The 25,360-nt window shown below is 45.6% G+C and overlaps 1 protein-coding gene across 1 annotated transcript in view; it reads left to right on the top strand.

Moving 5' to 3' along the window:
- The window catches only part of PTPN14 (protein tyrosine phosphatase non-receptor type 14), a 186,439-nt gene that overhangs the window by 115,765 nt on the left and 45,314 nt on the right, over positions 1 to 25,360 (top strand). Inside the window, exons 4-5 of the mRNA XM_029912843.1 lie at positions 21,049 to 21,146; positions 23,939 to 24,006. Of these exons, the coding sequence (XP_029768703.1) occupies positions 21,049 to 21,146; positions 23,939 to 24,006 (166 nt within the window). The remainder of the gene's footprint in view (positions 1 to 21,048; positions 21,147 to 23,938; positions 24,007 to 25,360) is intronic.

Genomic DNA, 25,360 nt, shown 5'->3' with positions numbered 1-25,360 from the left:
CATACTGACGGCCTAGCAAGCACCTTCCTTTGGGAACACTCTCTTTGCAGCATTGGGACAACCCCCAGCTCAGAGAAAAGCAGCAAAATGGACCAATTTTTATGAGAGACAAGATCAGTAGAACAGGTCAGCCACCGACTCGCCGCTCGCCTCCTCACCTTCCCCCCCCCCCCCCCCCCCAAGCCCCCCTTCCCCCCCCCCCCCCCCTGCTCCCCCCCTCAGCCCCCCCCCCCACCACTGCCGCAGGCTCACCTGCCACCCCGCCACTGCCTGCCCGCTCACCTCAGCCCCCCACCCCTCCCGGCCCGCCTACTCACCCCCTGCCGCCTGCTCGCTGCCTCAGGCCGCCGCCAGCTCACCTGCCTGCCCGCCACTGGCCTCTTACCTTCTGCCGCTGCCCCCGCCCCCTGCCGCTGGCTCACCCTCACTCCCCAGCCTGCCACTGGCCTCTTCACCATCCCGCCGGCCAGCCCAGCCGTTGGCTTGCCCCACCCCGTCGCTTGCCTACTCACCCCCCGCAGGCCACACAGTGAGTTCATGTGGGCCACATGCGGCCCGCGGGCCGTATGTTGTGCAGGCCTGATCTAGTCTGACATCTCATATAGCACAGGCCAGAGCACTCCCCCAAAATAATTCCTAGAGCATACTTTTAGGAAAACATCCAATATTGAGTTAAAAATTTTCAGTGTTGGAGAATCCACCAAGAACCTTGGTAAGTTGTTCCAAGCGTTAATTACTCTCACTGTTAAAAAATTTATAACTGATTTCTAGTCTGAATTTGTCTAACTTCCACTTCATGTTATATCTTTCTGGGTTAGACTGAAGAGCTCATTATTAGATATTTGTTCCCATGTAGGTACTTACAGACTGTAATTACATCACCCGATAAACTTCTCTTTGTTTGAGCTCTTTGAGTCTGTCACTGTAAGGCGTGTTTTCTCATCCTTCAATCATTCTTGTGGCTCTTCTCTGACCCTTTTCCAATTTATCAACATCTTCTTCAGTTGTGGACCACAGGAACTGGACACAGTATTCCAGCAGAAGTCTCATCAGAGCCAAATACAGACTTAAAATAACCTCTCTATTCCTACTCAAGATTCCCCTATTTATGCATCCCAGAATCGCATTAGCTCTTTTGGCCAAAGCATCACACTGGGAGCTCATGTCCAGCTGATTATCAACCACGACCCTCAAATCTTTTTCAGAGTCATTGCTTCCCAGGATAGACTCCCTCATCCTGTAAGTACCTACATTCTTTATTCCCAGAAGTATACATTTACATTTGGCCATATTAAGATGCATATTATTTGCTTGCACCCAGTTTACCAAGTGATCTAGATCACCCTGATTCAGTGACCTGTCCTCTTTATTATTTACCACTCTCACAATTTTTGTGTCATCTTCAAACTTTATCAGTGATGATTTTATGTTTTCTTCCAGGTCATTGATAAAGGTGTTAAATAGCAGAGGGCCAAGCACCAATTCCTGTGGGACTCGCTGGAAACAGACCCACTCTGACGATTCCCAGTTTAGTTTTAATTTGAGATTTAACAGTTAGCCATTTTTTAATCCATGTAATGCATGTTAATTTTATGTTCTAGTTTTTTTAAATCAAAATGTCCTGCAGTACTAAGTCAAATGCCTTACAGAAGTCTTTATATTACATCAACTCTATTACCTTATCAAACAAATTTGTAATCTCATAAAAAAAAATTAGTTTGACAGGATCTATTTTCCATAAATAGGTTTATATTAATTCTATAAATAGATTTGCATTAATTACATTATCCCCTTTTCGTTCTTGATTAATCAAGTCTTGTATCGGCTGCTCCATTATCTTGCCTGGGATCAATGTCAGGCCTATAATTACTTGTCTGTGGTAATGCAAATTACTTGCCTGGCTGGGAGAGGAAGGACTTGCTAATAGCTGTTAGCACAGAGAGCCCACCCCATCAGCCAGTGAATTCTGTTAAGCAAGAGAAATCAGGGTTTGATCCTGCAGGACAAGGAGGAAAGAGAAAACTGAATTTGGCAAAGGGAAGCCACAGGTTAACCCTAAAATGCCCAAACTCCAATGGTATTGAGCCAAAGGTTTGGCATGACAAACATGATTGTAAATGGACACTTGCAATGAATTTGTTGTTATTGCTAATGGTAATTTTTGTAACAAATGTGTTGCTATTATCACAAATTGGGTAATCTTGTTTACACTTTTTAAAAGTTATCACGTTAGCTTTTTTCCAGTCTTCTGGAACTTCCCCGGTGTGCCAAAACTTATTGAAAATCAACGTTAATGGCCCAGCAAGCTCCTCAGCCAGCTCTTTTAAAACTCTTGGATGCAAGTTATTTGGACCTGCTCATTTAAAAATGTCTAATTTTAGTAGCTTCTGTTTAATATATTCCAGAGATACTAATGAAATGGAAGGAATATATGATGAGACTGCATCATTTGTTTTTCCCCAAATATGGAACAGAAATATTTATTGAGCATCTTCCTTTTCTGCATTATTATTGATAATTCTACCATTTCCATGTAGTAATTGACCAGTACAATTGTCAAGATTCTTTTTATTCCTAATATATTTTAAAAACTTATTCTTATTGTCTTTAACTCTGTTGGCCATAGGTTTCTCCTTGTGTCTCTTGTCTTCCCTTATCAATTTTCTACAATTCCTAATTTTTGATTTATACTCATTACTGTCAATTTCCCCTTTCTTCCATTTGTTGTTTGTTTGTTTATTTATTACAGCTACCTTCACTTCCCCTCTTAAACCAGTTTGGTTTTTTTAACCAGCATAGCTTTCTTCCTTAATTGTGGCTTTGGGGCATCTAGTGACGTATACTTAAATGATTTCCAATTATCATTCACATTTTTCTGATTCAATTCTGTCTCCCAATTGATTTGGCTCATAATCATTTTCAGCTCTGTGAAACTGTCCCTATTAAAGCATCAAGTATATAGATGACTGTTCTGGAATTTATTCCGCTTGCACATTATAAAATGTGATCAAGTCAAGATCAATTCTACTTAAGCTACCATTAACCTTTAGTTCTGTGATCAGTTCTTCTTAAGACAAGGTCTAATATAGAATTCCCCTGTGTTGGCTGCAGCACTTTTCGAGTTAGGAAATTGTCCTCTATAACGTTTAAAAATTCCAATTACGTTTAAGTACTGGCAGCATGAGACCTCCAGCATATGACACTCAAATTGAAGTTCCCCATGATTACACAGTTAGGGTTGCCAACCCTCTCGGTTTCACCAGGAGTCTCCTGGAATCGGGCTTTATCTCCTGGAGGCTACTGAAGCCAAACTGGGAGATTTTTAGGCCGCTAAAAGTCCGGCGGCACGCAGGGCTAAGGCAGGCTCCTGCCTGCCCTGGCTCCGCGCCACTCCCGGAAGTGGCCGGCACATCCCTGCGGCCCCCGGGGGGAAGGGGGGAGGGGCAGGAGTGGGGGCAGAGCGTCTCCGCAAGCTGCCTCCGCCCTGACCCCCAGCTCCGCAGCTCCCATTGGTTGGGAACTGCGGCCAATGGGAGCTGTGAAGGTGGTGCCTGCAGGCAGGGGCTGCGTGCGGAGCCCCCTGTCCCCCCAGGGGCTTCAGGGACATGCCGGCCACTTCAGGGAGCCTGCCTTAGCCCGGCTGCGCTGTTGACCAAGAGCCGCCTGAGGTAAGTGCCGCCTGGCTGGAGTCTGCATCCCGAACACCCCTCCTGGCCCCCCCCCCCAGCCCTGAGCCTCCTTCCGGAATCAGCGCCCCAAACCCCTTCCTGCACTCTATTCTCCTGCCCCATCCCTGAGCCAGCACCCCAAACCCTCTCCCACACCCAAACCCCTTCCCCAGCCCTGAGCCCCCTCCCGAACCCAAACTCCCTTCCCAGGCCTGCATCCTGCACCCCCTCCTGCACTCCAACCCGCTGTCCCAGCTGGAGCCCCCTCCTGCACCCAAACTCCCTCCCAGAGCTGGCACCCCACACCTCTCCTGCACCCCTGCCCCAGGCTCAGCCCAGAGCCCCCTCCCACACTCCAAACCCCTTGGCCCTAGCCCAGAGGCCACACCCCGGCCCCAGCCTGGTGAAAGAGAGTGGGGGAGAGCAAGTGATGGAGGGAGGGAGAATAGAGGGGACGGGGTCTTGGGGAAGGGGCAGGGCAAGGGTGTTTAGGTTTGTGTGATTAGACAGTTGGCCACCCTACACACAGTTCTCCCCCCTCCCCCTGCACTTTATAGATAAGTGCATAAGCAGGCAGTTATCTTGTTCCTTAGTGTAATTTGGTGGTCTGTAGCAGACGCCAACTGGTACCTCATTTTGTGCTTTATCTGTTAAGACATTGCTTCATGATCATTCAAGATCATTTTCTTCTGAGTTATCGGTGACTTGGAAACAGGTAATGCCATTTTTTTGTAGAGCACTACTCCCCATCCCCCTTTTGCCCACTCAGTCCTTCCTAATAGCTTATAATCATTGATTTTAACATTACAGTTGTGCAGATCATCCCACCAGGTTTCAGTAATGCCAGCTAGACTCAATTTATGCTCATAAATGAGCAATTCCAATTCCTCTTGTTTGTTACCCACACTCTTAGTGTTGGTGTATAGGCAATTCAGGAATTTCTTCTCTTCATAGTTTCTTGATTAAACTTGTTCTCAGCATCTCAATTTTGTGCTGAGTGCTCCTATATTCTTTCTTTTTGCCCTCCCTTTTGTATTAGTTTAGCCCCGTGGTTCTTGCAACAAATTTTTTGGTGGCCTCAAAGTACAGCCACCAACTCTTGCTGGTGGCTGCTCTGACAATTTTTCCTAAAATACTTAATTAGCTTTAGGAAAGACAAATAAATATGCACATATGCATGTCCAAATCATTGTAATTAATTTATGTAGGGGTTTTTTGAAGACTCAATAATAAAAATAATATACAGTTGACTATTCTTTACTGGACCTAAACAGAATAGAAACACAAATAAGGTGCTTTGTACATTCTTGTCTTTTGTTGTTCTTGATTCTTTTACTTTTTTGGTTGCCTTTTTTATTTTAGACTTGCTGGCTAGTAAGTCTGCTGCTGTGAAAAGTGATACTTGTATGTTAATATCACTTTTCACAGCCGCCCAACTAGCTACTAAGTCTACTGTGAAAAGTGATATTACAAGCATACAAATACCACTTTTCACAGCAGACTTACTCAGCCCCAGCATGCCAGGGAACAAATTAAGCCCTGGATGGGGAAGTGAATAGGGAGACAGAAGGGCCAGGGGTGATGGGGGGAATGGATAGGAGGCTGGGGGAGGCAGCGGGGACCAGGGGTGATGAGGGGGTGAGCACAGGGCCAGAGCCCACTGCCGCACAGCCAGGGGCCAGAGCCTGAAGCCCTGCGCCCAGGGGATGGGGCCAGGGGATGGAGCCTGGGGATGGAGATGGAGCCCGAAGCCTTGTGGCTGGAGACTGCTGCCTGCCATGCCAGGGCTGAGCCCGAACCCTCTGCCCCAGGAAGGTGGGGAACTCACTGGCTGCCTGCTCTTCCAGTGTTTGTGTTTCCAGAGGGGAGCAAGACCCAACCCCTGCTGGTGGCCCTGGGGGAGGGGCCACTGCTTCTCCCCCCCCCCCCCCCCCCCCCCCCCCCCCCCCAAATCACCACCCAGGAGGTTGTGGCAGCATGAAAAGCCCCTAGTGGCCGCACGTGGCCATGGTGGCTGCATTTGAGATACACTGGTTTAGCCCCCTCAAGCCAGCCTGTCCTCACAGAGATTGGTCCCCTTTCTACTGAGGTGGAGGCTATCCAAACTATACAGACCCCTCTCCGCACAGAAGGTGAACCAATGTTCAATACAACCAAAGCCCTACACCACTCACCTAGCCACAATTCACTTCCAAACACACCTGGCAAAGATGCTGAATGTGATAATGATTGGCACCTGACCACTAGGAATTTCACTAGCAATTCAATTCACATTGATCACCAAACGGCAACAGCTTCTGATCCCCAGTGAGTTTGGCTGGATTTGATTTGAACTAGCAGTTTACACAAGAAAAATTTCAAATCCTGTTATTAATCCCTTGAGCCATCCAGTTCCAAATCCGAATGTCTATACTTTTTTTCTTTCTTGAATGCCTGACTCTATTCTCACTCACACCAATTTGATTCCATTGATTTCCCTAGATTTACTTCTGATTTACAGCAGTAAGAGAGTAGAATTGGGCCCATGATGCCTGAAATGCATATTTTTGTTTGTAATCTGGTGGTGCTTATGTATAGCGTGGAACAAAATAGATCTGAAATTTTGATGGGCAGTCTTTTTTAAAATGCATAAATAAGAACAACTTTTAAGCAGTAAATTGAGCAAATGGGGCTTGCAAGTAACATGAGCAATGCAGCACTATTTTTTAAATAAGGATATACCTTTAATTAGTTGTGCTAGGTTTTCACATTCTGCTGCCTTTAGATAAGTGATTATATTGTAGCTGGGCTTTAATTTGAAAAATATTAAGCATCTTTTTTGGGAGCTTGAATCAGTTTGGTCTGGTAACTTGCCTTTGCATATGCTTCTTATTGCTACTGGCAATATGAGTAGGTCAGCTAACAGTATGTATTATCTGAACATATGCTCACAAAACGCCCGCTGAAATGAATGGAATGTGACTCTCTGTGAAATTGACATTTTTGTTAATCAAAGTCATTCATCTTCTGCTATCCCACACACAAACCTCCTTGTCCTTTTCAGTAGGCCACTTTCCTATAACTGTGGATATTTTTTGGTTGCTTGGAGGTTCCCCTCCTCAAAGTCCAGTTGGCAGATTTACTGCATGAGAGATTTTCTAGCCTGCAGGAGAGAGTTGGCCTAGTGGATCCTCTGAGCTTTAAGGTATGGAGATGCACCTAGAATCCCAAGGAAATTCCCCAACTGACCGTGAAAAAACCTTTCTGAGAAGAGTTACAATAGCAGGTTTGCAAACAGTTGCCTCTAAAGAGTTTTGTTTGTTTAAGTAGGCAGAGGAAGGTGATAGGAGTTGTGTATTTGAACTATCCTCTCTTTTGGTCGTGTGAACAGATGTCATGGGCATAATGCTGGCCCAGCAAGGACCTTTTGTATCAGTAGGTAGGGCCAAAAACTCCCAGAAGATGTTTTCTTTTTCTTTTTTATTTCACAAAATGAAATGTTACGTTGTTGTTTTTTTCACCCAGCTCTAGAAGGCAATTCTGATTCTGGTTTTGCCAGGGTTTGTTGATCAGTCGCCTGCAGTTAACCTGGAATTTCTTGATGAGGCTGTTCAAGCTCCAGGATTTTCTGACCCAGGAACCTTTTATTTATGACTGCACTTAAAAGTTGGCATGGTCAGCTTGAGTTTCTAAAGGGAGGAGTTTGATGGGTACAGTACAGGCTCTTCATTTTCCTTCAGTTTTTCCTGGCTAGCCTGCTGAGGATCCCTCCTCACCCCCACCCCGTTGCAGGGTGTGGTGGACTTTCACTAAATGACAGTCTTCCAAAATATTACTCTTTAGTAGTGAAATGCAGCTACTGTATTTGATATTCTACCACAAGTCCTAGATAAATGGCTGTCATTAGTATCCAGAAACTTCAGGCTTCCATTGGTAGATTGGTTGGTGCAATTCCAGTGGAGCAAGTTAGAGTTATTCTGGTATTTGTTATCAGAATCTAAATTATTCCAGTGACAGAGATGAAGACTTGCCATACTCTCGCCTACCATAAAATCATCATTATATACATTTTTATTTTTAAAGTGCCTTTAGATTAAACTGTACTGATTGAATTACAGCTTCTAAAATCTGTTTCAGCACATCCAGGACCAGAAATCATAACCCGATATATTTATGTCAATATATACTAAAGGTTGTATCTGGATGCCTGAAAGGACTGAGCATTTCCCTTTTTTCTATTATTATTTCAAAACCTATCTAGGTCTGCAATGAGGAAAAGTTATTGCCCTCTCTTGGATGCTGTTGGCCTACCACAAACTCATTTCACATGGGTATCCCCTCAGACTGGAGGAGATTTGTCTACATTACAGAGATTCACCATTTCAGTCAGTGCTAATTAGCACCTTCCTTTGCACTCTCAGCACGTAGGCCAATGATTGAATCAACATGGAAGATGAAAATATAAGAGACAAATGAATTTAAAAGGAAAGAAAGGAAATACTTTTTAAAAAACCCACCACACTCAATCTGTGGAACTCACCGCCACAAGATATAATTGATTTCAAGAGCGTAGTAGAATTAAAAAGATTTAAATTGTATGGACAACAAGACTATCCATATTGGAGATGCTAATATTTAAAAAACAATTCTACCAAGGGATGTAAGCGTGCTGTTAAGAAGAAACTTCCCCTATAGGCAGGCTATTCCATGATTGCCCACTGCAGGGTTTCTTGTTTCTTTCTCAAACAGAATCCTGGACTAACTGGACCAGTGTTTTGATCCAGCGTGCCACTTATGTTACTAATTTGATAGGTCTGTATTATGATCTAATCACTTTTTAAAAAATACTGAAATAGTAAAAGAGCGGAAGGATTGAATGTTAAAATCCTGTACAGTGCCTCTGATGGCCAAACTACCTCCCCTCCATTTTCTTAATGATTTTTATTGCTTCTATGTAACATTACAGCCATTCTCTTCTTTCCTCCATTAAAAAATCCAAAACAAAACTATGTAGTTTAGCAGTTACCCAACAGATCGGCTTGGCTCCAAAGAGGTACCTAATGAGTTATGAAAAACTGCTAGTCAATCCAGTAATTACATCATTAGGGACAATTCTAAAGGCGTTGTACCTCTTGAGTAACTAATGCACATTTTGTAAGCTACTACCAAGAACTTGTGGTTGTTTTTCAAATACATCCAATGTAATCAAATTTAAAAAAAATCTTTCTTTTTAAAACATTCTTTAATATATTTATTTATACTTGACAAAAATTCCCAGCAAAATCTGCATTTATTTTTTAAAAACTAGAAATAACGCTTGCCAGCCCTCCAAAACTGATTTGTCTGGCAAAAAAGCCCACATCTTTGATGCACAGTGGAGGCAAGTAAAATAGAAATATTCAAAGTACAATACTGTTCACAGTATCCCCTTCAGTACATAATATATTTTATTGTTCTCTAGGTGACTTAGCCAAAGAAATGAGATTCTCTGTTGCAGACAAATGCTGCAGGAGTGTAAGGAAAGCCGCCTGATTGCCACTGATCATGTTGTTTTCTTTTCTTCACAGGGGGATTGTTAAAAAGAAAAGAAATAATGAAGAATGTTTTAATCTAACTTGGTGAATGTATATGTTACGGGGATGCCCTCCCTATCCTTACGTCAAATATTTGTGCACACTTGGGGAGAATCCCTTTCACAGTATAAAAGATCTGCTGTAGCATCTCCTGAGGACTGGAAGCCAGAAAGAGGAGGCAGGGGTCCTGATTGATTTGTACAGCTTCCTCTGTCCAATGCCCATTCTTCTCAATGCTTGTGTAACCCACACACCTCCTGGGTGTGGCGTTCTGTCCCATCTAGTGGCATCAAGACCACTTAGAGAGAGAGAGAGAGAGAGAGAGAGATTAATGAGTCTGTTCTACAGCCTTAGCTAACAGCCAGTTGGCTTTTAGCTCATGCTGTAGAGCAGGGGTAGGCAACCTATGGCACGCGTGCCTAAGGCAGCACGCAAGCTGATTTTCAGTGGCACTCACGCTGCCCGGGTCCTGGCCACCGGTCCAGGGGGCTCTGCATTTTAATTTAATTTTAAATGAAGCTTCTTAAACATTTTAAAAACCTTATTTACTTTACATACAACAATAATTTAGCTATATATTATAGACTTATAGAAAGAGACCTTCTAAAAACGTTAAAATGTATTACTGGCATGCGAAACCTTAAATTAGAGTGAATAAATGAAGACTCGGCACACCACTTCTGAAAGGTTGCCGACCCCTGCTGTAGAGGCTCATGCACTAAGCTTCAGAGATGTCCCCGGTTTGGTCCTGCCTGCTGACGACTGGGGTCTGTCAGCATTACCCTTGTCTTGCTGCAATGCCAGTTTGTAAGCACCACAAGTCTTGAAATATTCATTTGGTTTAAATTGAAACATAAGGGCCTGTATTTTTGGCACTGGTGTTCCTGGATTCTGGCTGTAGTGTAGCTGACAGCCATTTATGGGTATGTCTACATAGCCCGCGGAAGCGAACCTCTGAACCCAGGTCAATGGACTTGGGCGGGTGCTAGCGCTCTAAAGATAGTGATGTAGACAGTGAATTGAAGTTGCAGCTTGGGTTGGAGCTTGGGCACTCTGAAGCTTAGGGAGCATCAGTCCTGCTAACCAAATCTGTCCACCGGAGCAGTTCTCTATATGTGCAGCAGTTACATTGTCCTCTGCCGAAGAAGCAGAGATCAATAGAGAGCTTTGAATGCAATGTTTTCCTTACAAAGTTCTATCTGGGAGTTTGTAGCAAAAAGGGGAAGGACCCAACACTGATATGGCTCTGCTGGACTGATTCACATACCTGCTATCTTTGAACGCCCCCATAAACTTCTCAGGATGATCTCTCCTCCAATATTCACCATGCCTGTCCCTGCTTAGCTTTTGAGATTTAAGAAGTTCACCACCCAAAATAACAAAAGTCTAATACAAATGGGGAACCTGATTATTTCCTTGTTATAATAGGGGCATCGGTTATGCATCAGACAGAGTGTGGTGGTCGAAGCATCCCAGTAGGTGAAGTCATGTTGCGAATACTAAACCAAAAATATTGTAAACAAACGTGACAATGAAACCAGTATGAAAGATAGTGCTGATATAGGCTGTGCTAAATTTGCAATGCAAAATTATACGGTCAGTTGGAGTTTCTCGAGATGAACGCAGCTGTAGCTAAGACAAACTCTCTATCATGGAATGAAGTTTTAAGCCTGCACCCTTTTTCCACGTTTTTAAGCTCATTTGGTTTTTCTCTTTTGTGGTATTGACTGATTGATATTGGCAGGTGCTATATTTTAACAAAGTTCAGATACTTTCTGATATCTAATATCTGCTTGCAGTTTTGTTACTTTTTAAAGAACAGGGCTCACTTATTGAAGCAATAGAAACAAATATACTCGTAATGGTTTCTGTGTTTACTGAATGGAGTTGTGGGAAATTATATCCTTGTAATTATGGTTTTGTTCAGACTTGTTGTCCACTCCCATTCCCCTTGGAATTAACTACAAGCTGGCAAACAGCGGTAGCCTTTATTAAACTTTAAAAACTATGCTCAAAAAATGTTAACCCAAAATGAGCAAAGAAGATTGAACCTCAGTTCTCAATTCCTGTTTTTGTTCTCTCCCCTTTCCCCATAACTCTGAACCAAGGCTTCATAACTATGAACTTCTTGGTTTCTGCCATCTTGTGTAACAGTTTGTATCAGTGTGCAACCATGTTTTTGTCTATTATATTTGCTTGTTTCTGCAACATATAAAACATTGAAAGTTTATAAAATACATATTTTTATCTACTTTTCTGAGACAGTTTGTCTGAAGTGAATATTTGTTTAGGCAATTTAAAAAAATGTTTTATTCATCTAGGATTCTAAGTAAATATTTAATTTCAGTTAAAACAAAAAACACATAATCTTGGCTAGTGATATAATAATGTTTAATTAATATAATTTCATATGAAGGAGCCCTAAGGATTTCACAGCTTGTGGGCCATAGCCTGACTCACCTGCTGAACGGGCACAGAGCCAGACAGTGGCCTTGCAGCATGGATGAGCTGAGTACCTACGGAGCAGTAGTGGAGTCTCTCCTCTATTCCACCCCTTCCTAGAAAGTGGAGCCCACTACTTTTTCCTCCCAACACATACGATCTAGTGTGATGTCAGGGAATTGGTGATTTCCCAGGGACCCTGCATGTTGGAGTATGACCATCCCCTATCCTGGAATAGAACCAGAGTTGGCACCCAGTAACAGTCCCAACATTTGTCCAAAGAGCTCCCATGATTCCCACGGCAAAGGCAATGTCAGGGGCCCCTTATTATCTCTCAATCCCAACAGGCTTCTCCCAACCCTAGCAGCCTCTAGGTTTTACTCTGTTCCTGTCAGGGCTACATTTTTCTACTGTACCCTTAGGGATTGTACATCCATATTATTCTCCTGCAAGCAAATGTTTTCCACCCAAAAAGGAAATGCTGTGTTTATAACTTTTCTCTAATTTCAGATAGCCTTTTTTTTTCATGGTAGCTTTTATGATACCCACCCCCAACAATCAACCCCCTTTAAAAACAAAAACAACCACCAAAAAACCCATCACCAACCAAAGCTAAAACTGGAATTTTCGGCTTAAACTCAGCAGTTCACATTCCTTTAAAGTAGATCAAAGAGCGGGCATGCCACACGTGTTTTTTAAAATTAACAAAGTGACTTTGGAATTGTACCCATCCAGAGCCTGTTAATTTCCTTTTTTTAAGAAAAGAATGATTGACTGAAAATTGTCCAAGCAGACATTTCGTTTTGTAAATATAAATAAATAATTTGCCCCAGGTTGAGCCCTTGCATGCCAAAGTCTCAGCCCGCAGCATACGTTTATGACCAAGTTATAAATTCTGAAAATAAGGATTTATAAAGAAAATGGTGACCACCTAGTAGAAATAACGTAAGCAGCTATGACTTAACTCTTTGTGCAAGAGTACTATACAGTGACGGTACTTAAAAACTTGACAGATGCTTTAGATAGCCAAGGGCATGATCTAATGCACACCTTCTATTGACTTCAATGGGCTTTGGAGCAGGGCCTAAATAAGGATTCTTCTTAGCATATGCCCAACATGCCTCAAGTGGCACGTGATCAGGATTCATCACCAAATTTGGTTGCTGGTTGGGTCATTAGCTTGCCCAGCCTGGGCTGGGTATTGACGGGGGGAGCGTGACATGAACGCTGGTCCATGCCCCCAAGCTAAGAATTGCAGTTAGCTAACTTCCATATCTGTAGCATGTCATACAGCAAATATGGGGAAGTACAAGAGAATACTCTAATAAATACTGAATTAACAGTATGTATTTTAGATAAGGTTGGTAGGTTTTATATTTCTACTGCTTTTATTTATTTATTTATTTATTTGGATTTCTTTCTTTTTACCATAGGTAGGGTGACCAGATGTCCCATTTTTAAAGGGACAGTCCCATTTTTTGGGACTTTCTTATATAGGGGCCTATTACCCCCCACCCCATCTCATTTTTTCACAGTTGCTATCTGGTCACCCTAACCATAGGTGTGTGTATATCGGAAACATTAGCAAATATTACAAAAGAAATAAATAACCAATCTCCATACCCAGCAGCCAGTCAGGTTTAATATATGCTATCCATTTAATACAATTCAGCACCGCGCAACACTGTGCCTTATACAGGTGCTGTAAAAAACATTCAGGTCAAGATTTTAAAAAGTGACTTGTGCTTGTGGCTGTCCCCATTTTTGGGTGTTCAATGTGAGATAATATAAAGGAACTTGGTTATCAGAAAGGTGGGTGCTAAGAACTTTCCTAAAATCAAGCCTTTTAAAGGTGTTGCAAGTTGAACACATAGAACAGAGGTCCCCAAACTGTGGGGTGCGTTCCCCGGGGGGGGGCGGAGGAATGTTCAGGGGGACGTGGCGGGGCCTGGGCCAGCCCCCACAGGGGGCAGGAAGGGTGCACCACCCAGCCCCACTCCGCTCCCAGCTCTGCTCTGGCCCAGCCTCAGCCCCCAACCATGGCCTGGCCACGACCCTGGCCCCAGCCCCGGCCACTGGCTGCGGCTCCATTCCCGGCTCCAGCCCCACCCCTAGTTGTGGTTCCAGCCTCAGCCCTCCTACCCCGTCCAAGACTCCCCTCCCCCCTGGAGCCGCAACCCTGTTCCTGGCTCTGGCTCTGTGGGTCAGGGGGCACAGACGGGCAAGGAGGGGCGTGACATTGAAAAGTTTGGGGACCATTGATCTAGAATTTTGAGGCACCCAAAATCACTAGTTCTTCTTCGAGTGATTGTTCATGTCCATTCCAAGCAGGTGTGTGCGCGCCGCGTGCACGCCAGCCAGAAGATTTTACTATAGCAGCGTCCGTAGGGTCGGCTCCGGCGCCCCCTGGAGTGTCGCCCTCATGGTGCTGTATATAGGGGCCAGCCGACCCCCCACCCTCTCAGTTCCTTCTTACCACCGGTGACGGCTAGCTGGAACTTCGCTTGCTCTTCAGCAATCGTGGCAGTGTTCCGTTGTTGTTGTAAATAGTTAGTTTAGTGTTAGTTAGTTAGATATTAGTTGGGGGGGGAGTTCCCCAACTTTTTGTCGCCCTGCTGGGGCATGCCTGGGTCCCCAGGGTTCAAACTCTGCCGGGACTGCGGGAAATTTATGTCGAAGAGTGACCCGCACTCTTCGTGCTTAAGGTGCCTCGGAGAGACCCACCAAAGGGATAGGTGCAGTATCTGCAGGGCTTTTCGCCCCAGGACTCTCAAGGATAGAGAGCAGAGACTTAAAGTCCTCCTAATGGAGGCGGCACTGCGGCCGCAATCAGATCCCAGGCCTTCTGAGCCGGCACCCAGCACTTCATCCTCGGTGCGCAGTGCCCCGGCACCGGAGATAAGTCGTGAGGCCAAGGCCCCGAAACCCCGGCACCGGAGAGAGTCGGCGCATAAGAAACCATCCTCTATAAGACGCCGCTCTCCATTGCCAGTGCCGGTTAAAAAGAACAGGCCGCTGAGGGAACAATCTCCCCACCGGGACTCTAAAGCGCCGGCACTGCCCACGAGTGTTACAGGACAACTCGCGCCGCAAACCCATCCGGCCATCCCGTTGACTCCCGCCCCGGAGAGGGTACGGTCGAGTCCGGAAAGGCCTAGATCCCCGGACATGATGGAGGCGGTGCGCCTCCCATCTATGCCGGAGGCGTTCGAGGCCGCATCAGACCTCTTGAGCCTCCCGGTGCCGGCATCGCCGCACCGGTGCAGAGACCCTCCGGCTACCACTTGGCCCCATTACCACTCTAGGGGCAAACCGGCGATGCTCTCGCTGCGCTCTCCACGCCGCGGCACCGGTGCAAGCACCCCCTCCGGCGACAGTGGGTACTGCGCCTCCTATGTCCTCCTACTCAGAGACTTCTGACTCGGAGGTGGACTCGTACCGCTCTAACAGATCGAGGAGCAGGTGATCGTCCTCGCGTACGAGTACCCAACTGTACCCACCGCAGTGGCAGCAGCAGCAGTGGCAACCGCCCCCCCAGTGGCCGTTCTGGATGCCGTGGGCCTACCATCAGTCAGTGGGTCAGGCGTACGGACCCCGCTCACGAGCCGCATCTGTCTCTTCAACATCGGCAGCCCCGCCGCTAATGCCACCACCACCGGCACCGCCGTCTGACAGGAGTGTGCCACAAAGGGACATGGCACCCCCTGGTCAAACAACGGCACCGACGGGGACCTTGCTCCCAACGGCGCAGGCACCATCCAGCACACCTCGTCGCTCGGTGGCGACCCCGGTACCGGCCGCGGTGCCGCATCTTGAGCCCGCACGGGCCGCGCAGTCTGAGTACCGGGTGCCGCAGGCCCTCGTAGAGGGAGAGGTGGTAGATGAAGGCCCTCTACAGGGGACATCTTCCTCTTCATCTCCGGACGAGGCAGTAGCAGGAACTTCAGCGGCACTGGCCCTAGAGGACAATAGGATCCTCCAACAGCTCCTTACTCGAGCGGCCCAAAGCCTCTCGATACAGACCGAGGAGATCGAGGTGGACACAGATCCCGTGATTGATATCCTGACCCCGTCAGGCCCATCTAGGGTAGCCCTACCGCTCATAAAAACCATTGCGGACACAACCCGCACCTTGTGGCAAACTCCAGCCTCATTGGCCCCTACGACCAAAAAGACTGAGAGGCGATATTTTGTTCCAACCAAGGGGTATGAACATCTTTATACACCGCCCCCCCCAGACTCCCTAGTGGTAGATGCGGCCAACCAGAGGGCACGCCAGGGTTTTCAGGGGGCTACACCTAAAAATAGAGAGGCTAAAAAGTTGGACCTCTTCGGGCGCAAGGTATATTCAACAGGGGGCCTGCAGTTGCTCGTTGCCAATCAGCAAGCCATAGTGAGCCGGTATGGACACAACACGTGTTCGGCTTTGTCCAGGTTCACGGACCTCCTCCCACAGGACTCACGAACCGAGTTTTCGGCCCTTGTTGAAGAGGGGAGATTAATTACCCGGGCTTCCCTCCAGGTGGCCTTGGACGCAGCCGATTCAGCCTCGCGCACGTTGGCCACTGGTCTGGTCATGAGGCGCGGGGCCTGGCTTCAAGTTTCCGGCCTCCCTCACGAGGTCCAACAGACGATCCAGGACCTGCCCTTTGAAGGGCCCACGTTCTTCTCGGAAAAGACTGATAAAAGGCTCTATAGCCTAAAGGATTCACGAACCACCCTCCGTTCTTTAGGCCTACACACCCCTGTTACTCAGCGTAGGCAATTCAGGCCGCCGCAGGCCCCTCGACCGTACCAGCCTCAAAATCGAGGGGATGCCTTGCATAGAAGGCCGAGAACGGGCAGGAGGAGGCAACAACAGCAGCCCTTCGGACAGTCATCTGCCCAACCAAGGCCTACACAGGGGCCTAGACCACCATTTTGATGGCTTGGTCGAGGACGAACTCCCAGTCAGAACCCCGGATCCGTCCAACCTTACCTTTTCATCACGTCTGTCCCCCTTCTATCGTGCATGGGTCCGGATCACATCGGACGCTTGGGTGCTTCGCACGGTAGAGGAGGGATATTCTATCCAGTTCTCCTCCCTTCTGCCCCACCAGCCCCCCTCTCCATCCCTCTTCAGGGACCCCTCTCACAAGCAACTTCTACTTCAAGAAGTTCAGTCCCTCCTTGCATCAGGGGCAGTGGAGGAGGTTCCTCTGGAGCTACGGGGCAAGGGCTTCTATTCCCGATATTTCCTAGTTCCGAAAGCGGAAGGGGGCCTCAGACCTATTCTGGACTTGCGGCGTCTCAACAAGTTTGTGAAGAAGCTCAAGTTCCGCATGGTCTCCCTGTCCTCCATCATGCCTTCCATGGATCCAGGAGACTGGATGCCGCCCTCGACTTAAAGGACGCATACTTTCATATCGTGATAATCCCTCAGCACAGGCGTTACCTCAGGTTTCTCGTGAGCAACGCTCATCTTCAGTTTACGGTTCTGCCCTTTGGTCTGTCAGCAGCCCCAAGGGTCTTCATGAAGTGCATGGCAGTCGTGGCAGCCTTCCTGCGCAGGCAGGGGATCCAGGTATTTCCCTACCTGGACGATTGGCTCATCAAGGGCAGGACCAAGGTACTGGTGGAGGCTCAGGTGGTCTTCATCAGGCAGACCTTCCGCTCACTCGGCCTCTTACTCAACGAGGCCAAGTCCACACTATCTCCAACTCAAAAAATCGAATTCATAGGAGCAGTTCTGGACTCGACACAGGCCAGAGCATATCTCCCAGAGGCCAGATTCCGAACTATATCCAACATCATTCTCGGCCTCCAAAGTTACCCTACCACCACAGTAAGAAGCTGCCTCAAATTACTAGGGCACATGGCAGCATGTACCTACGTGGTGAGACACGCCAGACTCAGACTGCGCCCACTCCAGTCTTGGTTGGCAGGGGTTTATTGGCCAGTCAGGGACTCCCTAGAATCAGTGGTGACGTTACCTCGGCCGGTGTTGGACTCCCTTCAATGGTGGCTCGACCCGCGGATGGTCTGTGCGGGAGTTCCTTTCCTCGACCCCGAGCCCTCCCTATCCCTGGGAACGGACACATCGGATCAGGGATGGAGTGCACATCTGGGCCACCTCAGAACCCAAGGTCTTTGGTCGCGGGAGGATCTTTCACTGCACATCAGTGTCAGGGAATTACGAGCGGTACGCCTCGCATGCATAGCATTCAAGTCCCAGCTGGCAGGCAGGTGCGTTTCTGTCCTCACAGACAATACTCCAACGATGTTTTATATCAACAAACAGAGTGGTACTCGCTCCTCTCCCCTTTGCCAGGAGGCCCTCGCATTATTGGACTTTTGCGTACAGAACGTAATTCACCTGACAGCATCCTACCTCCCGGGCACGCACAACGGACTCGCGGACGCCCTCAGCCGCTCGTTCCAGGGTCACGAGTGGTCTATCCGCTCGGATATAGTTCTCTCAATTTTCCGACTCTGGGGTCATCCCCAGGTGGACTTGTTTGCCTCCAGTGAGAACAGGAAGTGTCGCCAATTCTGCTCCCTCATGGGACGCAGTCCGGGGTCCCTAACAGACGCTTTTCTCCTCCCTTGGGCAGACGGGCTTTTTTACGCCTTTCCCCCGATTCCCATGATTCACAGAGTAATCCTCAAGACCCGCAGGGATCACGCTCGGCTCATCCTGATAGCGCCTGCGTGGCCGCGCCAGCACTGGTACACGTCTCGCCTGCACATGTCTACGAGGGTGCTACTCACGTTGCCCCTACTACCGGACTTGATCACGCAGGATCGCGGTCGCCTCCTTCACCCGAACCTGGAGTCGCTCCACCTTGCAGCTTGGATGCTCCATGGCTAAACCCCGCGGAGTTGCAATGCTCTCATCAGGTCAGACAGGTCCTGTTGGGCAGCAGGAAGCCCTCGACAAGGACCACGTACTTGGCCAAGTGGAAGCGCTTCTCCCTCTGGGCCACACAACGGGGTCAGGCCTCCTTGCTCGCCCCTGTCCCTCTCATATTGGATTATTTGCTACATCTGAGACATCTGGGACTAACTCTCTCGTCGGTTCGAGTACACCTTGCTGCAATCTCGGCGTTCCACCCTGGAGAGGGGGGGACCTCAGTGTTTGCGAACCCACTCGGACGGTTCCTTAAGGGCCTTGACAGATTGTTCCCGCATATTCGTGAACCTGTCCCTGCTTGGGACCTCAATTTGGTCCTGTCCGCCCTTACAGGGCCCCCCTTTGAACCGCTGGCTTTGTGCTCGCTGTTATATCTTTCATATAAGGTAGCGTTTTTGGTGGCTATCACATCAGCCTGCAGAGTGTCAGAACTCAGAGCTTTAACATCTGAACCTCCATACACTGTCTTCCACAAGGACAAGGTCCAACTCAGGCCGCACCCAGCGTTCCTGCCTAAGGTGGTTTCCCAGTTTCACATGGGTCAAGACATTTTTCTCCCGGTATTTTATCCAAAACCACACTCCTCTGCGAAGGAGCGTAGACTGCACTCCCTGGACGTTCGCAGGGCTCTTGCATTCTATATCGAAAGGACAAGATCCTTCAGGAAGTCAACCGAACTTTTCGTCGCCGTGGCCGATAGGATCAAAGGGCTCCCGGTCACATCACAGCGAATCTCGTCTTGGATCAGAACCTGCATCCGGGAGTGCTACAGTCAGGCCAATATACCAGCCCCGCCTATCATGGCCCACTCCACGAGAGCGCAGGCCTCTTCAGCTACGTTCCTGGCCCAGGTCCCAATGCAGGAAATTTGTAGAGCGGCCACCTGGTCCTCAATCCACACCTTTACGTCGCACTACGCCATCACGCACCAGGCCAGGGAGGATGCTGCATTTGGCCGTGCAGTCCTCCAGTCTGCAGTGACCTCCGACCCCACCGCCTAGACTTGGGCTTGTGAGTCACCTGCTTGGAATGGACATGAACAATCACTCGAAGAAGAAAAAACAGTTACTCACTTTCTCGTAACTGTTGTTCTTCGAGATGTGTTGTTCATGTCCATTCCAATACCCACCCTCCTACCCCTCTGTCGGAGTATCGGCAAGAAGGAACTGAGAGGGTGGGGGGTCGGCTGGCCCCTATATACAGCGCCATGAGGGCGCCACTCCAGGGGGCACCGGAGCCGACCCTACGGACGCTGCTATAGTAAAATCTTCCGGCTGGCGTGCACGCGGCGCGCACACACCTGCTTGGAATGGACATGAACAACACATCTCGAAGAACAACAGTTATGAGAAGGTGAGTAACCGTTTTTTACTTTTCAAAATCTTGTCATGACTTCTGATGCAGTAACTGTGGTATCGTCATATATTTTCTGCTGTTCATGTATTCTGCAGTGTGGCTTATCTATAGTTTTTGCAGGAACTGTGGTTGAAATCCTGGCCCCACTGACGTCAGTGGCAAAACTCCCATGGACTTCAAGTCATTTAGTGTGCAGATGTGAAATTATAAGCATAGTGTCCCCCTACCTCCATTTAAGGTGATGGCAAAGGCAAGTCTGGTAGTCTTTCTGCCTGGCTCTGGTGCCATTTCTTTGCAATTTCAGATTATCTATGTTTTGCACAGTATGCTGAATTCCAGGCCACAGAATCCCAGAGTTGTGAAATTTGAGATTGGAGGCAGAAAGGCCAAGCAGAGAGGCTGTGTGCTATTCTCATTGGTTTCATGCTTTCCTTTCTCACAATCAAATTGTTCAGAGCACATTGAAATTAATGTGAGTCTTTCAATTTTCTTGCATGCCAAATCAAAACTTATAAAATGAAACTGGTTGTGAGTTACTAGAGCACAAGAAAATGCGTGAAAATATTTTAGCTTTTATTTTATTTATTTTTTTAAATCTAGTAACCCAAAATTATCTGCAAAGGTTTTTTTCACCCACTTTGCCCAAAATTCAACTTTGGGCTTTAAGTAAACTGGAAAAAATTCAGCTCCAAGGGGAATTTCTCTAATTTGAAGGAAATGAAAATGGGCTTTACACTGAAAATGCCTTCTTGATCAAATTATAGTATTGCTACTATTGCTGTAATCCTGAGAACGCAGGTCTCACCAGAACTTTGGTGCTGTCTAGTGGCAAGATCCTGAATCTCATTTGTGCTGATTTAGGAGTTCACTCTAGAAGAATATGAAAGGTTTTATTAGATTAAAATGGAATTCTGATTTCTCTCTTTTGTACAGTTGGGAACAATGGTCCGGATAGGGATCACATTGGTGATTTTAAAGTGCTATAATTAAGATTGTATGTGTGGCATCTGCAACATACACAGTACAATTTAAGTACACAACCTTTGCGTAAAAATGTTCTGTCTTCAGCAATTGTTCTGTAGAAAATATCCAAGTATATAAACTTTGGGTCTCGTTTTGTTGTTTCACTTATTGACAGGTATCAGTATTACCTACAAGTGAAAAAAGATGTTCTTGATGGTCGATTGCGTTCTTCGTTGGATCAGGGGATCCGGCTGGCTGGCTTAGCTGTGCAAGGTAAAGTTAAATTACCTGCTAGTTCTCTTCCAACATTGCCCTCTACAAGTGTTCATTTGACACTAATTAGGCCCACCCCAATTCATGTTAAGGATCATTAGTCTTTCCATTGATTTCAATAGGAGTAGGATTGGGTTTTTGATGAATTACTTGTACTGTCAGGTGTAGAATCATGGACTGGATCATAGATACCATATAAGCATTGTTCAGCTCCAACATTGGATTTTCTGGATTAACAACAAACAAATCTAGATTCTTCTTCTAATAATAGTGGACTACTTTGTAAAATGATGGGAGCTCACTGTTTGTTTTTCAAATTTTATTTTCAGTGTAATTCTATTTTCAACCTGAGCTTAATTTTGCCTTTAATTAAAAATTCACTTTGCTGTAGCGGGCACTTCCTATCAGTAGTACTATAGAGTACATAATAGTGGTTATTACAGCTGTTTATTATTGTGATTTTACTCTTAGCCTAGTAAGGAGAGAGATTAAAAAGTATACTTATAATATAGAAAAATAAACGTGTATTAGGTTATAATATCTCTCAGGCTGTCTAGTTCTAATAGACTTTAATAGGCAGAATTTCAAAACTTGATGCAACAGATGTGCCTGCTGAAAAGAATCCAAATGTAAATGTTCAAATCAGGTAATTGTACATACAAATAGTAGCTAATATTATTAAAATAATAGCACAGTTACTGGCTTCTCAAAAATTAAAGATTTTTGTGGTATAACGGGTCCCTAGGCGTTTTTGAAACCTATTTGAACATGTGACCATCCTGTCTCTTCTTATTTGTAGAGCATTCTGTTGCTGAAATGAAATTTTCTAGAGCTTAATTTGTGACCTTCTGGAACTTGAATTTCTGCATGGTCTAGTAGTTAGGACAAGGACCTAGCAGTAGAGAACTTGTGTGCTACCTGTGACAGCCACTGACTTGCTCAAAGGCCTTTGCAAGTCTCTTGTGGACTGATTTTCAGATCTGCTGAGCATCTTCCATCCCTACTGACATCAGTGAGAGCTGTGGATGCTCACCACCTTGAAAGCCAAGTCATTAACTTACTCTTTGCCTCAGTTTAGGAATACTAATATTCACCTGCTTATAGCACTTAGAGCGCCCTTCAGTAAATTAATCTGATCTTTGCCAGCGCTGGTAGAAATACCTTTGTAATGTCCTATAGGGTGTTCAAAAACAAAAGGAAAAAACAAATCCTAATGTGTTCTGCTGACCATTGCCCTGAAATCTTTTAGTATAATTGAATCTTTAGTATAATTGAAAAGAGATGTCCACCTTGAACTTTGCAGTACCGTTTAATGAGGTTTTCCTAAAGTACAAGTCCAAGAATTGGTGATGGACAGACACCAAATCGGATTACACTATCTCAATTTGGGATCTTTCCAGTGGCTTTGTGCAGGCCTCACTTACCATATAATTGTCCATTCTCCTGTCTCTGTAAGTGGTTTGAGTAATAATCACTTCTTTTGTTGTGAATTTTCTGCATAATCTGTTATCATGATAGATAGCTGCATCTGACACTTACTCCAATTTTTGTTGCTTACTCATGACATTGTGTTGCTGTCTTTTATCTTTTGCACATGATCCTGTAAAGAGACTTGGAATATACTCAATTATTTTGAATTGCGTACTTTGTGTTTTATGTCCATTTTGATTCCCTGTTTATTTTAAAACATAACTCTGAGGTGAAACAAAACGAAACGGCATTTTTGGCATCCTATGCTACGTGAAATTGTCTAGAAGCTTAGCAAGAATGTTTGGCTACTGTGATTTATGGTGGGGATTTCCAACTTCTAAAATACTAGTATATTGTTGATGGCGTTTGTTCTGGTTCAGTTAAATAAAATAACTTTCCAGCAAGTTCATTCTTTAGTTATAAGCTGTTGTGTATTTAACAAATAGATACATCTAGATGTGGCTTTTTTGGGGTGGGGGTGGTTTTTGTTTGGGGTTTTTTTGTGTGCATGTTTCAGAAGAAGCATTTTAATTTTTAGGAAGCACTTTCAAAACTGCAGTATTTTAAGAACATTTAAACCATAATAATCCTTTGGGTGTTGCATGTGGGTGACTAAGAGCAGTGCTGTGAGTGCCAAGATTGTATCCACTCCTTAATGGATAGAGAGAGAGAGGGGGCAAATGAGAGGGAATTGCCAGATGAGGGAATAAAGTATTAAACTAGCGCCCCTGGCAGGAACTTTTGGCTAGCCTGGTATATATCAGTCTGGGACGAGAAGGAAAATCCAAGTTTACTTAAACCTCTGCTGTTCATTGACGTTAATTTTCAAGGGATGTCAGCCTCCTGGGATGTTAATCCAGCACCTTTCACATAGGTCTTTTGTGGTGTTTTAGCAAAGGCTGAGTGAAATGTTCAGGGCCACTCTGTACTGTGTGTTAGGGGAGGATGGGAGCTAATGAGAAGCAAAATGCCTACCAGAGGCCACCCTATCTCTTTTTGGGGTGGCAGCAGCCAATGAAGCGTTAGTACGGAGTACTAATCCCTGCGCTCCAGGGAGTGGGGTAGTGCAAAAAAGGAGAGGCTCCTTGTGTAATTGTGCCCAGGTCAATCTTTAACTGGTCTTTAGTGACACCATTATCTCAGGCATGGACATAATTTTTTAAACTGGTGTTCAAGGCCTCAATCCTACAAACACTCGGTTTCTGTGGGAGAACTCACACACTTAAAGTTAAGCATGTGAGTCAAAGGTTCACAGGATTGAGGCTTTAGTATCCATGGAAAGTGCTATGTAATATGAGTAAATGTGGTGTTGTTTTTTCCAGCGGATTTTGGTGACTATAATCAGTTTGAATCTCATGATTTCCTCCGAGAATATGTTCTGTTTCCTATGGTGAGTTACTTTTTTCCCCTCTTTATTTCATGGTCTCCTATGAGTAATTCCTCCATCCTTCAGAGATGGTGTTGTTGATAGCTCAATGAAAAGTGTTAGTGCTAAATTTTTAAATGACTAAAGTAAGCTTTGCCTCCAAAGAGATTGTGTTTCATATGGTTTTAGCTAAACAACTACATGAAGCATGGATTTAACCCTTCATGAGCTCTATTCATGCTTATTTCTCCCCTAGGAACAGATTTCAGTAGAAGAAATATATTTACTTGAACAAAGTATAAAGTTATACAGCATTTAACATATTCCTGATGGGAGTCTGTGGGCGGTATTGCAATAAAAACAGTAAATAATAATGGGATGTGAGGACTGGCTCATATAACAAATGCAATCTTATAGAGCAAATCATACAGTCCTTACTAAAGAAAAATTCCCATCAAAATGGATCAGCCTTTTGCCTGAATAATAGGTGAATCAGGACTTCAGGGTTTGGCCCACAGTGAGTGTGCAGTAAAAGTTATTCAAATCTAAATCTGAAACTATCAAATCTTTCAGATATTTAATGAACTATTTTATGTTTATTGATAAATTCTGAAGAGGAATGTAAAATTGCTGCCATAAGAGAGAATGAGGTAAAAGATACCAGCTACTTTGATACCATAGCAATGAGCAATTGATGGGAGAATGGATAACTTTAAGAAGTTGTTGAGGCTAAGCTAGGCTTTAGCTAAGACCAGCAACCTCACAACCACAGAACTTCAGCTCAACCTTCATAAAATTTTGATGATCAGGCTCTGATCTTGACATTCTTTCTGAGTTGAAATTAAATTTGTAGGGATTGTAAAGCTATAGGCGTTTTCATCAGACAGCATGAGTGGTTGAGAAATGGCAATTGAATGTCATTCATGTGTGCTGGGAATTCAGACGTATCTGAGAGAAAACTGCAAGTGGAAGGGGAAAATAACGAGCCTACGTAAGTGTAAGAAGCCATATGTTGCATATGTCGTGGCAGATGGTATTTAACTTCCACTGAGAAACGCATGTAGAGTGACTAGCAGAGTTCTTGTTTTCATGAGGCCTTTTTTTCCCATTTACTACTAGCTATCTTGGTGTTACTCCATGAGGGGGATTGTTTATCATATTGGGGGTAACAGCTTGGGGCAAGATTATGGCTGCACTGTGGACAGAGAGATTTGCAGTGAATCTACCACTGTGTGCCAACATTTCAAAGGACTGCGCTCCTGAGCTTTTCAGTACACTGCAATTAGTTTTCTGTCAGTAGAAAAAATAAAGATGGGTCTCAAAGTTTGGATATGGAGCTAAACTTCTCCCTAGTTTGAGGGAGTTTGAATCCAGTGTT

The sequence above is a fragment of the Terrapene carolina genome, unplaced genomic scaffold, assembly GCF_002925995.2.
Source record: "Terrapene carolina triunguis isolate 2854851 unplaced genomic scaffold, T_m_triunguis-2.0 Scaffold262, whole genome shotgun sequence".
In the NCBI taxonomy this organism is placed as follows: domain Eukaryota; kingdom Metazoa; phylum Chordata; order Testudines; family Emydidae; genus Terrapene; species Terrapene triunguis.
Note: the sequence above shows the minus strand (reverse complement) of the source record. Positions and strands in the feature narration are given on the sequence as shown.